The sequence below is a fragment of the Gossypium hirsutum genome, chromosome A10, assembly GCF_007990345.1.
Source record: "Gossypium hirsutum isolate 1008001.06 chromosome A10, Gossypium_hirsutum_v2.1, whole genome shotgun sequence".
Taxonomy (NCBI): domain Eukaryota; kingdom Viridiplantae; phylum Streptophyta; class Magnoliopsida; order Malvales; family Malvaceae; genus Gossypium; species Gossypium hirsutum.
Genome location: NC_053433.1, coordinates 70,030,022 through 70,044,493, shown reverse-complemented (window position 1 = coordinate 70,044,493; position 14,472 = coordinate 70,030,022). Strand labels below are relative to the sequence as shown.

At 32.6% G+C, this 14,472-nt stretch overlaps 2 protein-coding genes across 4 annotated transcripts; one reads left to right on the top strand and one right to left on the bottom strand.

Annotated features, from left to right (window-relative positions):
- The first annotated feature begins 2,598 nt into the window (after nt 1-2,598).
- LOC121208422 (ethylene-responsive transcription factor ERF062) lies at nt 2,599-4,137 on the top strand. Its single transcript, XM_041079007.1, has one exon. The coding sequence runs from the start codon at nt 2,683-2,685 to the stop codon at nt 3,907-3,909; it is 1,227 nt and encodes a 408-aa protein (XP_040934941.1). The 5' UTR covers nt 2,599-2,682; the 3' UTR covers nt 3,910-4,137.
- Nucleotides 4,138-4,460: 323 nt separating this feature from the next.
- On the bottom strand, nt 4,461-10,309 carry LOC121208421 (high mobility group B protein 15). Of its 3 annotated transcripts, none has more exons than XM_041079005.1 (7): nt 10,134-10,309; nt 8,271-8,490; nt 6,894-6,972; nt 6,159-6,321; nt 5,955-6,074; nt 5,341-5,741; nt 4,461-5,231 (listed from the first exon to the last, which is right to left on the bottom strand). In XM_041079005.1, the coding sequence occupies exons 2-7, from the start codon at nt 8,438-8,440 to the stop codon at nt 4,806-4,808; spliced, it is 1,359 nt and encodes a 452-aa protein (XP_040934939.1). In that variant the 5' UTR covers nt 8,441-8,490; nt 10,134-10,309; the 3' UTR covers nt 4,461-4,805. The 3 variants fall into 3 exon arrangements, with proteins under 3 accessions (XP_040934939.1, XP_040934940.1, XP_040934938.1); XM_041079006.1 differs by having other exon boundaries at nt 9,527-10,280; XM_041079004.1 differs by lacking the exon at nt 10,134-10,309 and adding an exon at nt 9,805-10,024.
- Nucleotides 10,310-14,472: the final 4,163 nt, after the last annotated feature.

Sequence of the window (14,472 nt, the reverse complement as noted above, 5' to 3'; positions counted from 1 at the left end):
TAATTTTGGAACAAGTCTTGTTTCAATTCAAAGTTAGATGTTAATATTGACAATGAAACCGTGGAAATGACTAATTAATGGCATAACTAAGGATTATGTAATACAAGGACATTAAATAACAGTTATGAATTAGGTTAACCTAATTCTATCAATCCGTATAGACTATATGTGTAAGATGCAGTGATTCAAATAGCAGTTATAATATTGTCGGAGAACACGTTGTTACAAACTTTAAATATAACTTATAAAATAGATAAAAATAAAATACCTAAACCAATATGAGATTAAGGTTGTGAATTTAGGGGACTGCTATTAATTTTTGTATTTCAATAATGTTTAATATTTAATTTTTAAACTTAGAATGATAAAAATTACTAAATTCTTTTAGTTTTATTTTTTTAGTAATATTTGTTTTTGTTAAATCATTATGAAGTAAACATATTTAGTAGTAAATAAACTTTGATGACAAATACTAATGCTATCAACGGTTGGGTTATAACTTTATAAATATTAAATTTAGTTCTTAATATTTATCATTTTTGTCACTTTAACCCTAATTCTTTTTTTATCACATTGGTCATCATCCTTCAAAATTTAGTTAAATTGTTATTTTTTATGGAAATTTGACTGCATGGTTAAAATTTTATGGTGCTAATATGATAATTTGTATGGTAATTTACGTGTACTTAATAAAAAATATATAGAAGTTATTAATAAATTCAAAAAAAATTCAATTTTTTTTAAATTATTCATGTCAAGAATAAAGTGCACATGGATAGCCATGTGGACTATCGATCACGTCAATTTCTTCAAAATTTTTAATAGTTTAGTTAACTTTTTTTTTCCAAAAATAGTAATTTGACTAAAAAATTAAAGGTTGATGTTGAAATTGATAAAAAAAGAAGAAGTCAAAATGACAATATATATATATATATATAAACATTAAGAGCTAATATTTTTTTTAATTATTCTATTAACGTTAAAATATGTCGTAAGTTCATGTAATCTCAAAAAATTTAGAATTTAGTCTCTATACTTTTATTTCTAGGAGTTAGTCCATTTACTTTTCATATTTCAAAATTCAGGTTGAACGGTTAACATTGTTAATTTTTTTTTAAATTTGTTGATATGGCATTTCGAATTAAAAAAAATACTCACTTGATAATCATGAAACTAAAACAATGACATTGTGATGTGATGAACCTAAATTTAACAAAGCTATTTTAACACTATTAACAGTTAGATCTAAATTTTGAAATTTGAAAAATAAAGGGATTAAGTTTCTCAAAATAATAGTATAGGTACTAAATTCTAAATTTTGAAAAATACAAGGACTTATGACATATTTTAACCCTCCATTAAATATCAAACTTTGTTAAAATACGAAAACTATCCTAAGTGGACCTTTTACAATTTGAACTAGACTTGGTCAATGGCCGACTTAACCCACGCCCAAAGGTCTGCCTGAAATGCTATAGGGTTTGACCAAAACTATAGGCCCGAAAAATAAGTTTGGGTAACAAATAAGATATGTTTTCTAAACGGACCAAGTCTCGAGTAAGATTTTTTTTTACTTTGCCCGACCCAAATTTACCTATTTTTTCACTGTTGTTTTGTTGTTGTTTGCTATCATTTTGATGTTATTTTACTGTCATTTTGCTATTATATTATTGTTATTATTTGGATATTATATAACACTTGTTTTATTATTAATTTTGCTACTATTTTGGAGGCATTTGCTTGTTAAGTTGTAATTATCTTAATGTTATTTAAGCATAAAGATTTTTTAATATATTTTTAATTTATTGAGAAATATTTATTTTAATATTTTTAGTGTATTTGATATATTATATTTTTTAAATTTACTTTTATATAAAAAATAATACTGGCAGGTCAGGTTGAGTTCGAGTTTAATATTTTTTATTTAAATTAAATTTAAGCAAAATTTTAAATCTACTTTTCGAGTCGGGTCCAACCCAAATCTAAAATTTTAGATTGGACATGATGAGTTCTAAATTTGAAGTTTCTTCGTTGTTGATGACATGTAGCATGATAGGATTTATTACATCTGAATTAAGGTGAGATTGAAAGCATAGATGTAATTGCAATTTAAATCTCGTAAAGTGTAACTATCATTTAAAATTACGGTTAGAAAGTAAAAGGGAAGGAAGCAGTCATGTGAGTGTTTGAGAAAAGCACATGGCCATTGTCTAAACAAGAATGCCATGGATGGAAATAAAGGAGTTTGAGGTTCTTAACAGTCATTTTCATGGGACATGCAATAGTCACCTGCCTAAGAACCCTACATCACTTTCACAGTTAACAAATGAAAAACTCATCTGCAAGTTTTTGATTGGTTTATTTTGAAATACTTGATAGTTTATGTTTCCCATTCTTTCTTTCTGTTTTCTTCTCTCTTCATCAAATAAGAAAAAAAGGAAAAGAAAGATAATTGCTTGCACGTGGCAAACAACTGTTTCAATTGAAAGAAAAGCATTTGTTTCTATTGAAAGGCTAAAATTTTAATATACCAGTATATATACATAGATAAAGTAGGTTCCCTTAATTTATTATTATTATAGTAAGGCTTTATCAGAAGCTTAATATATAAAGTATTGTACTTTCAGTTGCATCATTTCTATATACATCTCCTAAATTTTGTTCTGTTTTCGGCCAAAAATTATGAGCGTGGAGAATCAATTTCCCAAAACAGAAACTTTGATGAACAAGGAGTGGCCTTCTTATATTTATGGCACGCCAAAAGGTCCTATCATTTGGGGCGCTTTAAGCAAGTCACCACCTTCATCATCATCATCATCTCCTTCACCTGATAGGCTCAATTCCAGTTCTTCACCTGAGGAGTCTCTAGGAGCCAATTTGTTAAAAAACATCCCTGGAATTCTCAGACAAGATATTTTGAATGAACATCATTCCAGCTTGTTTGTTTCAGGGTTCAGCTCTGTCCCCCCTCATGGTGGTCTTGTTTCTGAGGTCAAGGATGGTTTTATGCCATTGAACTTCTTGGAGACCTTTCCGAAACTAAACCAAGCTCAAGTTTCTGAACCACCTTCTCCCTCTACAACATCGAAATTCCCCAACTTAACCTTGTTTCTGCAGGAACCTGGCATGTTAGATCCGAGCAGACGAGCCATTGGTTTCATGGGGAAAAAGGGTGAACCTGGATCGACCTTGTGTCAAAACCCTTCATTCCAAATGCCTCAACTTGGTGAGGTTCAGTCTCAAATGGGGGATGAATGGCTTAGAATGAACCAGAGTTTGACAAGTTATCAATCCAAAGGTTTTAGTGACTACTGGCTTAGCACTACCAAGACTCAACCTATGAAGTACAGTGGACGCAGGTTGCAGAACCAGCATCAAAAGGGTTCATCATCCCCTGGAAAGCTGTTCAGAGGGGTAAGGCAGAGACATTGGGGAAAATGGGTTGCCGAGATACTGCTGCCGAGAAATCGGACAAGGGTTTGGTTAGGGACTTTCGACACTGCAGAAGAAGCGGCAATGGCATACGATACAGCAGCATACATGCTGCGTGGAGAATATGCACATTTGAATTTTCCAGATCTTAAGCATCAACTCAAGGCCAATTCTTTGAATGGGAACACTGCTGCGCTTCTTGAAGCCAAGTTGCAATCAATTTCACAAGGCATTGCTGGCAACAAGAAGTCCAATGATCCATCGTTGACATCGGCAAAAGTCCAAGATTTAAACCAGAACACTGAGAAAAGAGAGTGGCAATTTGAGGTCAAGAACAAGGCAGGATCTGAAGTGAATGAGATTAGTAAGAAAACTCAGGAGAGTGTATCATCAGATGTAGATGCTGTACAGTTAAGTAGAATGCCTTCCTTGGACATGGATATGATCTGGGATGCTCTTTCGGTCTCTGACTCCTGACATTTTCTTATATTATTCATCTTTGTCCTAGCATATTTGTATCATCTTACTTCCACATGCTCATATTTAATCAAACTTTTTTTATCCAATAGAACAGGCCAACTATTTTGGTTCATTTCCTCACTTTTTTTTTCTTTTTCTTTTTTTTTTCATTTACTTTCTTTTAGGTTTAGTTCTCATTTATGATCAATTATGCAATTAATGTTATTAGATTGTACAACTTTTTTACATTGAGGGAGAATCATATATTAGACTTTAAACTTTTGTTGAGTTTTTCAACTGTTTGGAATAGAGATATTTTGTTGTAAGAAGCTGACAGAATCCAGCAAGTTATGCATTCATGTTAATTCCTAAACATGCATATTCAAACTTGGATAGACATGACCAAGGATCCTCCAAATAGATCTTAAGAAAAAAATTGAACATATTCATGTCGGATACCCTTATACAGAGTTGTATCAAAATCTTAGAAAGATTGGTTTAGTCTGCTCAACAATTGTATCAAAATCAAGCAAATCCAAGGGCATGAATGAAATTCATATATCTACGCATTAAAAAGAACTTTTCTCTTCATGCATTTCTACACTTTGTTGTCAACTATAGTCTACAAATGAGCCCTCCATTGACACAATAAGCTAGTTGGGAGATTGTTTTTTGCAGGTGTTGGGATTTCTCCACCACAACACTTACCCAAGCCAGTAAAAAAAAATCTTGCCTTCATCCCATCCTAGGAAACAAAACCTTCCGCTAACAGTAAAACTAACTTGCCTTCATCCCATCCTAGGAAACAAAACCTTCCGCTAACAGTAAAACTAACTTTTTACAGATAGAAAGGAAGCAACTAAATAAAAACTTACTTCACGGCCGGGATGTTTATGTTAACCCTAGCAGATTTTTTAGTGTTCTTCACTATGCATTGGTTCTTTGTTTGCCTCTGACAAGGCATTCCCCAAGTTTTCTTCACCCTCAATGCTGAACTTTTCAATCATTAGCTCACCTGAAATCTCCACATCTTCATTCATAGATTCACCGCCTACCCCTACAACCGGAGATTCTTCCATATCTAAATCGTTATCTGCAGTTTTAGCATCTTCGAAATCACTTCCACCGGAGCTGCTATCATGTTCCAGTGTTTGAGAATAGCCACCTTCAGCTCCATCAAGCCTCATATTTGCTTCTGTCATTTCTACATCTGGTTCCGGAAGCCGTTGCTGTAGGGGCACTGCATCACTGATAATTTGACCTGTCCTTAATCTTTCCCTGTAATCCTCCATCTCAATCCTATATCTTTCTTTGTCTTTGAGCGCTTTGTCCTGATAGACCTGAGCAATGACAAAAGTCCAAGTAAAAACTTAAGAACATACTATAAAAGAGAAAATAGTTATAAAACATGTTCAGTTAATGAATTATGGAATAATTTACGGCTCTTACTGTTTTTTCTGATTCAGTTAAGTTGTTCCATAATTCACCAATCATTCTACTAATCTCTCTGTCCTTTCCAGGGTGAAGTGGTTTCAGCCTTGCGTGTTGCTCAGCAAAAAAGAAATTATACCCACTCCTGTTAGGTTTTGGATGAGCAGGATCCCTCCGTTTTATCTCAGATTTCTTCCGGCGCCTCCGACGTTGCAGCCCTGATGAAGCATGAGCGCTGTCACTCTTGCCAGCAAATACGCCATACTGATGTGGCTCTTGGTGTGCTGCACCCTGAGGAGCCTGGTAGAGGACACCTTTTAACTTCTCTGAGCCAATGGTGACAGTAACAAGATAGCCACTCTCAAATTTCCCATCAATGACCCCAACCACAGGAGTGCCTGCTGTCGATGTTGGCCTTACTGCAGTACCAACAAAAACACACGACTATAATTGACCAAACTCGTGAAACTTTAGAAACTCAGTAACTGAGATTCAAACCAAGTTAAGCTATAGAGGTTTAGAATGGTTTGCAGGCGAAAATGGAAGAGGGGGAGATCAAGGAGAATGACTGACAACTTAACAGGTGAAAGCATAAAGACAGTTTCATTCATTATAGAAAAGTTTTAAGGCACCTGCAGGCGACTCGGTAATATTTATTCTTGGCTGCTGGACAGCAGCTGAATGAATATCTGTGGCTGGCCGCACTGCACCTTGAGTAGGGGTCTGCTGTAGTAGTTGGTTTCGAAGAGGATCTGCATATATGAATTATCCTTTACCATTAGGAGCAATGCTCTGATATTTATTCAAAGAAGAGTTTGAGTCCTCGACTTGCATACCAGAAGGAACAGGGATCCAACCGCGGGCTTTAAAGAAGTAGATTTGTTCATAGTGATGAAGCAGAGAAACATAGTACTTCCGCAGCACAAACGATGCATTTGTAGCAGTGGAGGGGAAGTTGAAAACAGCAGTCACTTCCTTCCATCTCCGCTCTCTTACAATCTACAAGATCCGTTTAAAACATGATTATTTGAATATTAGTGTACATAGCTCATCCCCAAGTCTAAGTTAGCAGAAATCAATAGGGCCACCTAGTTTGAACTGGATATGAAGTAGTAGCATCAAACTACATAGTTCGTTTTTTAACTCAAACATGATTCGATAATAATTGAAGTAACCAACACCAATATGCAATCTCCGCAATGTTATTGAGCCCTCGAGAGATCAATTTCTAGTTCCTAGTGCTACTCGAATCCCTAGTGATTCTCAAGGAAGATTGCAGAATTCATAGACATTCGTGGCACTCACTTTTGCATTTGAAGACGTAAAAATAAGAGATATCTATAGACAAATCTTTAATTTCTTCTGCCATCTTCAAAGGTCGTCATTTCATAAACAGAGTAATGTAAGTCCAGAAGCTTTATGAAAGCATCTCATGTATGAATGGAAACAAGAATAATTCAGGCGGCCGCATTGAACATAAATGAAATTCATTAACCACAATGAGGCTTCCAATGATGTTAATTGATAGGAGTAGAAACTCAGACAACTAGGAGTACATAGTTTAATATTACCTTCTCAATTCCACCACGCGACGTTACCTCCACGAAAAGTTTGTGCAAATCCAACTCCTTTCCTCCTATGATGGGGATCCTACATCAAAGTCAAGAAGGCAAAGAAATTATTAAAAATTTAGGTTGACAAGTACAATTATTAGAAATATGGTAAAAGGAGGTAATTCCAGCAGCTTGGTCTCAAAAGGCAAACATGGTTCTACTTTGCTCAGGCCAACAAAGTATGTATTCAATCAGAAAATGAAAGAACTATATGTGGTAAGTAAGTGCAGATGGAGATAATCAATTTCAGTGAAGACATTCGGAAACTGAATACAACCACGTGAAGGTCTCAAAAAGACCAGAAAGCATGATACATAAAAACAGCAGAAGATAAAATTGCAATTCAAAGAATATAGCAAGTATCACCCTGTTTCTACAGCAAAAACAAAATAATATGTTGCTAGATGTATCATAGTTTTCAAGTGAACAGATAAGAATAATTAACATAAATTCATGACGTGGAAGAAAATGAGGCAATCATGGTTATGTATCAACTACAGTCTACACACTGCCTACTTTAGATCTCCAAAAACAAGATTATATGTTGCTAGACCGTACCATAGTTTTCGAGTGAGCAGATAAGCATGATAAACATAAAATCTTGACATAGAATAAAATGAGAAGTCAGGTTATATATCAACTACCCCTGCCCACTTGAGATTTCCAAAAACTTGACAAACTCAGGACCTTCAGAATAGAAGATTTAATCATAACTTGACATCATAAAGAAGCATCCAAGAAAGAAAAACCAATAAATAAAATCTAGGATATGCATGTATTCAACTAAATTCTTTTTATTGCCATAATTATTACTCAACTGCCCACCTAAGAACTTCCCAAGCATCAACATAACATCTACAGATTTTTTCTATTCACTGTCTTTAACCAGAAAATATACACAACTGTTCGTAAATTCTAAACAAAGAAAGCAGCCTATGAAACAATATAATTTGAAAACTAAATCCTGGATGATACTTGCGGGTCTTATTCCTAACACCGTTATATTAGCCTAATCAATAATATGAAAGCGGGCCTAAGTTGCTCCAACTCTCATTTTTCATCAAGTACCAGTTTGACACACACATGGATGGGGATATGACCATAATATATAAAATGGCCATAGCATAAACGCAAGACAAACGCGCCTGGGATCTAGATTGTAACATCAGACGTAAGCATATGCATGTTCTGATGTTCACGTATATGGACATAGAAAGGCTATCTTTTTACCATATTACTCCAAATCAAACCAAACTATATTGCTCAGGGAAAAACAGGAACTACACTAATATGTAAATTTAGAGAAGAAAAAAAAGCATTCAGAAGAAAAATTACATAAACTTTGTTCCCATAGTTGCATGGAGCTTCTCCAAAGTGGCGAGGAAATGCTTTTGACTAGTTACAACATCTTCATATCTTGCAAGAGGAGGTGGATATGGAGTATAGCTAGACACTGGTTCCTTCATAGGCACAAGAGTCTGCTTGGCGAATGAAGTTGACGCCATTGACTATATTCCTTTTATTTTTAAGTATTCCACCCTTGACAAACCCTTCACTGTTCAAACCACCAACAATATCAACCATTAGCTGTCGTTTTATCACTGCTCTATAGACTTAAATGCAAGTGAAGAAAAAAAAATCCAAAGACAAACAACACTGTTCAACTAGAATGAAGTCAGAGTAAAAGAAACCCTACCAAGCCAAAACCAAAAGAAAATAAAGGCTAGCATGCACAACAAGAAGAAAAGCCGATGACTGAAGAGAAAAGCAGACAATGCAAAAAGAAAAGGCAAAGATAGGGAATATATTGAAAGAGAAGTAAACAAGTAACAGAGTACTCACAAGTCACAAGCAGAAAACCTCATTAAATAATAATTCAGCAAGGGATATCAATGTCAATATCAGAACTGAAACATAACAATAAAAAAAAGTAGGAGAGCACAGCACCTTATTGATAAGGTCAACAACCTCAATTGATGTAATAACTCCCAGTAACAAGGGAGATATTCAAAGTCCAAGAAAAGCAAAAGTTGGAACATAGCTATCAGGGTCATGAATTTACTTTCAGAGTAACTTGAATTAACAGCAATAAAGAAATAACACAACATCAAAAAGTTTCAGGCCTTTTCTCCATAATAAAAAGGAGACAGCCTTTGAGATCACCAAACAATAAAAACTCAAAGAAACCAATTAAAATAAAAGTATGTTTCTTCTCTCTTTCTTCTTTTCAGAACCTAGAGTTTACAGGCCTATGATAGTCTATAACATTTGCCCCTGACATTCTAGAGATACGCTCGTATCTCATGGTTACTTAACAGATATACTACCTACATATATTACAAAATAATATAAATATGAATGTCATGCATAATCAACCAAGTTTGAAGTTTCTTTTATCTGACAATACCTATTATTTAGTTCTATGGGTTACTGATACAATACAATACAAAGGTGCCCTCCCATTAAGACCAAAATAATAAAATAAAATTTGAGAGTCCAAAGTGTACTAATGTAAAAATGGTACAGCTTCCATAGAAAACTGAAAAATAATACTTAGAAACCCGAAAAAGTGTACTAATGCAGTGGGGCACCTTTCATCAGTTGAGAACAAAATGAAAGAAAGAAAAAGGCTTGTAATCCCAGAACAATGGCGCCCTTCCATCAATCTAGAACAAAATAAAACTCCAAAAGGTGTACTAATACAATGCTGCACCCCTCATCGTTCCACAACATAATTAAAAACAAAAATAAAGAAAAAGGCTTAAAATTCCCAAAGTTGTAATGATACAATGGTGTCCTTCCACCAAACAACAAAATGAAAATAAAAGAGAGAAAAAGCTTCAAACCCAAGAAAAATGGAAAACCTCACCTTTGTTTAAAGACCCCATTAAAATATTAACCTTGAATTTCAAATCGAAAGACAAAAACAAAAAAAAAGAAAAGAAAAAAAGGACTCTTTTGGTTGCTCCTTTCTTCATGGAGTATAAAATACTAATATAAAATGAAAAGCACTGTTTCATTACTTTATTAAATGTTTATATTTTTATGTTGTCCATTAAAGTATTAATGGTTTTATATAAATTAAATAATGAATAAAGAATAGAGAAAATCCCAGATGAAGAAGTAACAGAGGACAGAGGTTTTTTTTTCTTTAAAAAAAATAAGCAAAATAAATTTAAAAAAAAATCAAAAGCTTACCTTAGGAATGAGAGACAAAGAATGGAAAAATGCAAATTGAAATGATATTAAGGAAGAAAGCTTAAGATTATAACCCAAAAATAAAACTAGAATTTATTACTATTATTATTTCCTTCATTATAATAAAATCTAAAATTTGAATATTATATCTCTTAATTTTGAAATATAATTTTCTTGTGGTGATGATGTTGAGAAAATTTTTTAAGGAAAACAACCCTATCTCACTTGGGAAAGACAAAATACACCCTCATTTTGTAACCATTTGAGTGTTGTCCGAAGGGTAGTTTAGGGTTTATACAAGGATTTGATTTGATATAATAAGAACATATTTAGATGAAAATAAAAGGCCTTTGACCGAAGGAAAAGAAAAGTGGGAATTAATTGCAAAGAAATGCCTGAATGGGTGCCGTAACAGCAGCTCCTTGGTATTTAATAAAGCTATTAATATTAATATTACATTTAATAGGTCCTCTCTCTCTTTTATTTAAAGAACTGCCGTTTCTTAATTAATTACCAAACTCCTTTTTAGGATTTCTAAATTTTGATTTGATTTTTTCAAATGATTATTACACATTTAATTATCTTTAAAATGGAGGTGGAAGTTATGAGAAAATATAATGCTATCTTCTTTTATGAAATCTTTTAAATCACTACTTAAAACTTTTAATAATATTAGACGTCGCAAACCGTGGGTTCCGCGGGTTCGGATTTTTCGAGGAATTTTTTTTGGGTTTGGATATTTTTAGACTCGTATTTTTTTTAGGTTTGAATTCAATTCAAGTTAGACGAGTTTTAATGAATTCAAATAATTTAAATTTTTTAATGTATTCAATTCAGTTACAAAACTATTTGTTATATTTGTTAAAATTTATTACTGAATACAATTAAATTGTTTGATAAATAGATATTTTGAATTATAAAAAAAGAAACATTATTCATTTTATCTTTAATTTTTAAATATTTTATCTTATTCTAAGCAAAAATTAAATTTTAATTTTTTTTCGAATTCCGGCTCAAATCGAGCCAAGGGAGCCCTAACAGATTCAAATGATTTTGAATTTTCTAAGGTGTTGTTTGATAAATTGAAAAACTAAATGTTGAAAAAATAAGTGTTCAAAAATTAAGTATTGAAAATTTAAGTAATGAATTTAATTTATAAAATTGTTTGATATGCTACTTAAAATTAATTATTGAATATAATTAGATTGTTTGATAAATATAGATTTTAAATTATAGAAATATATATATTCTACATTTTATCATTAATTTTTAAACATTTTACTTTATTATAAACAAAAATCAAATTTTAAACGTAAAGTTTTTATAGAATATATAATATTAAATTAAATAAAATAAAAATGAAGTAATTGAAAATATTCCTCAATAAATGATAGGTAGCTGTTATGTATTTATTATTTTTTACACTTTTTTATAGAAAAAAATTCTAACATATTGTTTATTTTAGATTGTCAAACATGTGTTAAAAAATTAAACTAATTAAAAATTAATATTTTCAAATATTGGTATCAAAATCAAGGAAGAAAATGTAATTCTAAATTTTAGAAATCTTCAAATTTGTTTTCAATATTTTTGAGTTTTGGTTTAACTGTCTTTATTAATATATTATTAATTTTGTTAAGTATTGATACACAGTTCAAGTAGACATGGGTTAGGCGTGTGAAGGACAAAGTATCCCTCCAAGTAATTTTTGTAATCTAAAAATTTTGATAGTAGAACCCCCTATAGGAAATACAAAAACAAAAATATGTTTCATTTCTTTAGGAGAACCAATTTTTCTACAAGTTTTACCTTCAATCAATCCTAAAAGTCTAAATAAACCTCCAATAACATTGTCAATGAACAAGAAGAACATTGCGAAAATGTTCTTTACAGATGTGGGAATTGGACTCTTCCAAGAGTTCTAACAAACCAAATTTATATATGAATAAAACAACCTTTGAAACGTTAAATATCTTTTGTAGCTATGTTATAAATGTTGGATCTGGTGGCTTAAGTGTAGTATTTTTGTCTAGGTACACTTGTAATTTTTGAAACAAATTAGTTAATAAAAAAATTCATTGATTACATCAATATACTTTATATTATTGTCCTCATTTGATTTTTGCACGCAAAGAAAAATGAAAGTAGATATTGCTCATTGGTTGTCTAAATGTTTAAACTGATATTAAGCAGTATTACGTGGTCGGATCATAATACAAAAGGCAACTTGTATTAGTAGAAGTACCTAAACATGTCCTTAGACTAATCAGAAATGAGAAAACTGATTGAAAGACTAATATGTCGTCTATCAATATTAATTGGGGAGATGTTCTATCTTGGGTATCGGAGCGGATGACTCCCAGAAGATAGAGACATAGATGTGACTGACTGAACTGATAATACATCAGATTGGACCCAAGCAAAATAGATCCTGAATCCATTTATGGTTTTATTCACTAGAGGCATTCATAGTGTGGCATTCCTAAATATTGAGTGAATGACGGACTATGTATGTGTAACTTGTATAATTTGATGTAAGTAAAAGCCTTAGTTCGGATAGATAAGGAACCGAAAGTTGGTGAGTTGGGTATACGACTTTTGCAGTATATAGCGTTATTCACAACAGTGAAATTTATAGCCTGAGACATGGGTAAATGATATCCTCTCATTGACATTACATGGTTGATGAAAAGTAAATGTGATCATAAGTTATTCATCTTTGAGATGAATGACTTGATTACTATTTGATAGCAACTGACTTTTCATGAAGGAAGATTTAATGGTTACCAAGATAAAATAAGATCATATTTGGAGAACAAATATTATCCCAAAGAGATTAAGGATATCCTATAAGGGTAACACACTTATGATAAGGTCATTGGACGTGTAACACCCCTTACCCGGTCCGATCGTTGGACTCCAGCTACGAGATGCTACGAATAATTTCGAAGCAATTACATGCAATTTAAAACATTGAATGATCATATTAATACTCACATTAATTATTACAAATGAAGGGTATGAAAAAGGACTAAACTATAAATTTTTAAAACTTTGAAACTAGGTATCGATACCATAGGAATAAATACTGATACTTTTATGGTAGGAATCGATATTATAATTAGTATCGATACTGTTTTGGCATTCTACAAATTTGAAAATACTATTCATTTGGTCAAGTATCGATACCTTGGTCCTTGGTATTGACACTTTTATCCAGATGGTCAAACATCACAAGTTTGAAAGTTTATTTTGTGCCCAAACCTATATCTTAATTCATAAATACAAATAGGTACACATATGACCTGCATAAAACTCACTCAATCCATTACAAACAATCCATGATTCAAACATGATCTATTAATCATCTTACCTGTTAGCTCTAGTTTTTCAAATATTTTGATATAAAAAAAAGTATATGTAACACCCCGAACCCGAGACAGTCGCCGGAGTCGAACACGAGGTGTTAACAGACTTCAAACCACTTATTAAAATTTTTCCAGACAAGCTGCCAATCTGCATGCTAGTCGCTTTAAAAATCATATCTTGAGTTCTGGAACTCGAAATCCAGTTCCGTGAATTTTCCCTGAAACTAGACTCATATGCCCATCTACATATTTTTTTCTAGAATTTTTGGTCGGGCCAATTAGTACAGTTTATTAGTCAAAGTCTCCCATGTTACTGGGGTCGACTACACTGACCTTTGTGCATTACGACCTAGATATCTCCCTGTACAGAGCTTTAATACTGATGCCGTTTGTTTCTATAGAAACTAGACTCAGAGAGGAATCTATACATATATGGCATGGCTCCTAATTATCTCTGGTTAATTTATAATGAATTTCCAAAGTCGGAGCAGGGAATCCAGAAACTGTTCTGGTCCTGTCCCACGAGAACCTGATTATCTCTTAACATACTGTCCATATGATCCTTTCGTTACTTCTATATGAAATAGACTCATCGAACTTCGATTACATAATTTATTCACTATTTAATACCATTCCTACTAATTTTTGTAATTTTTCAATCCCACGTCACTGCTGCTGCCAGCATCTGTTACTGAAGCAACTATGTCCATTTCGTGATTTCTCATTGATCTAACTAGTAATTCATCATACATATCACAAAATTATAATCATGACTAGCCATACCAAAGGCTAATCATTGTCAAACATCTCCCTACTACGCTATTGCCGTATCATGAATCTTAACACCAAAATTAATCAGCCATGACATATGGCATAAAAATTGTATTACCAAGACTTACGACCCAACATTAGAACCAAATTCAACCGAACATTATGCCATTTTCGCATGGCTAAAAGTTTACATACCAAAT

Coding starts and splice junctions, on each gene's coding strand:
- LOC121208422 (XM_041079007.1), top strand. CDS start 2,683: ATGAGCGTGGAGAATCAATTTCCCAAAACAGAAACTTTGATGAACAAG.
- LOC121208421 (XM_041079005.1), bottom strand. CDS start 8,440: ATGGCGTCAACTTCATTCGCCAAGCAGACTCTTGTGCCTATGAAGGAA. Junction 6,322..6,893: donor CGCGTGGTGGAATTGAGAAG/GTAATATTAAAC, acceptor CGGATCTTGTAG/ATTGTAAGAGAGCGGAGATG. Junction 5,232..5,340: donor TAACTGAATCAGAAAAAACA/GTAAGAGCCGTA, acceptor GTCATTGCTCAG/GTCTATCAGGACAAAGCGCT.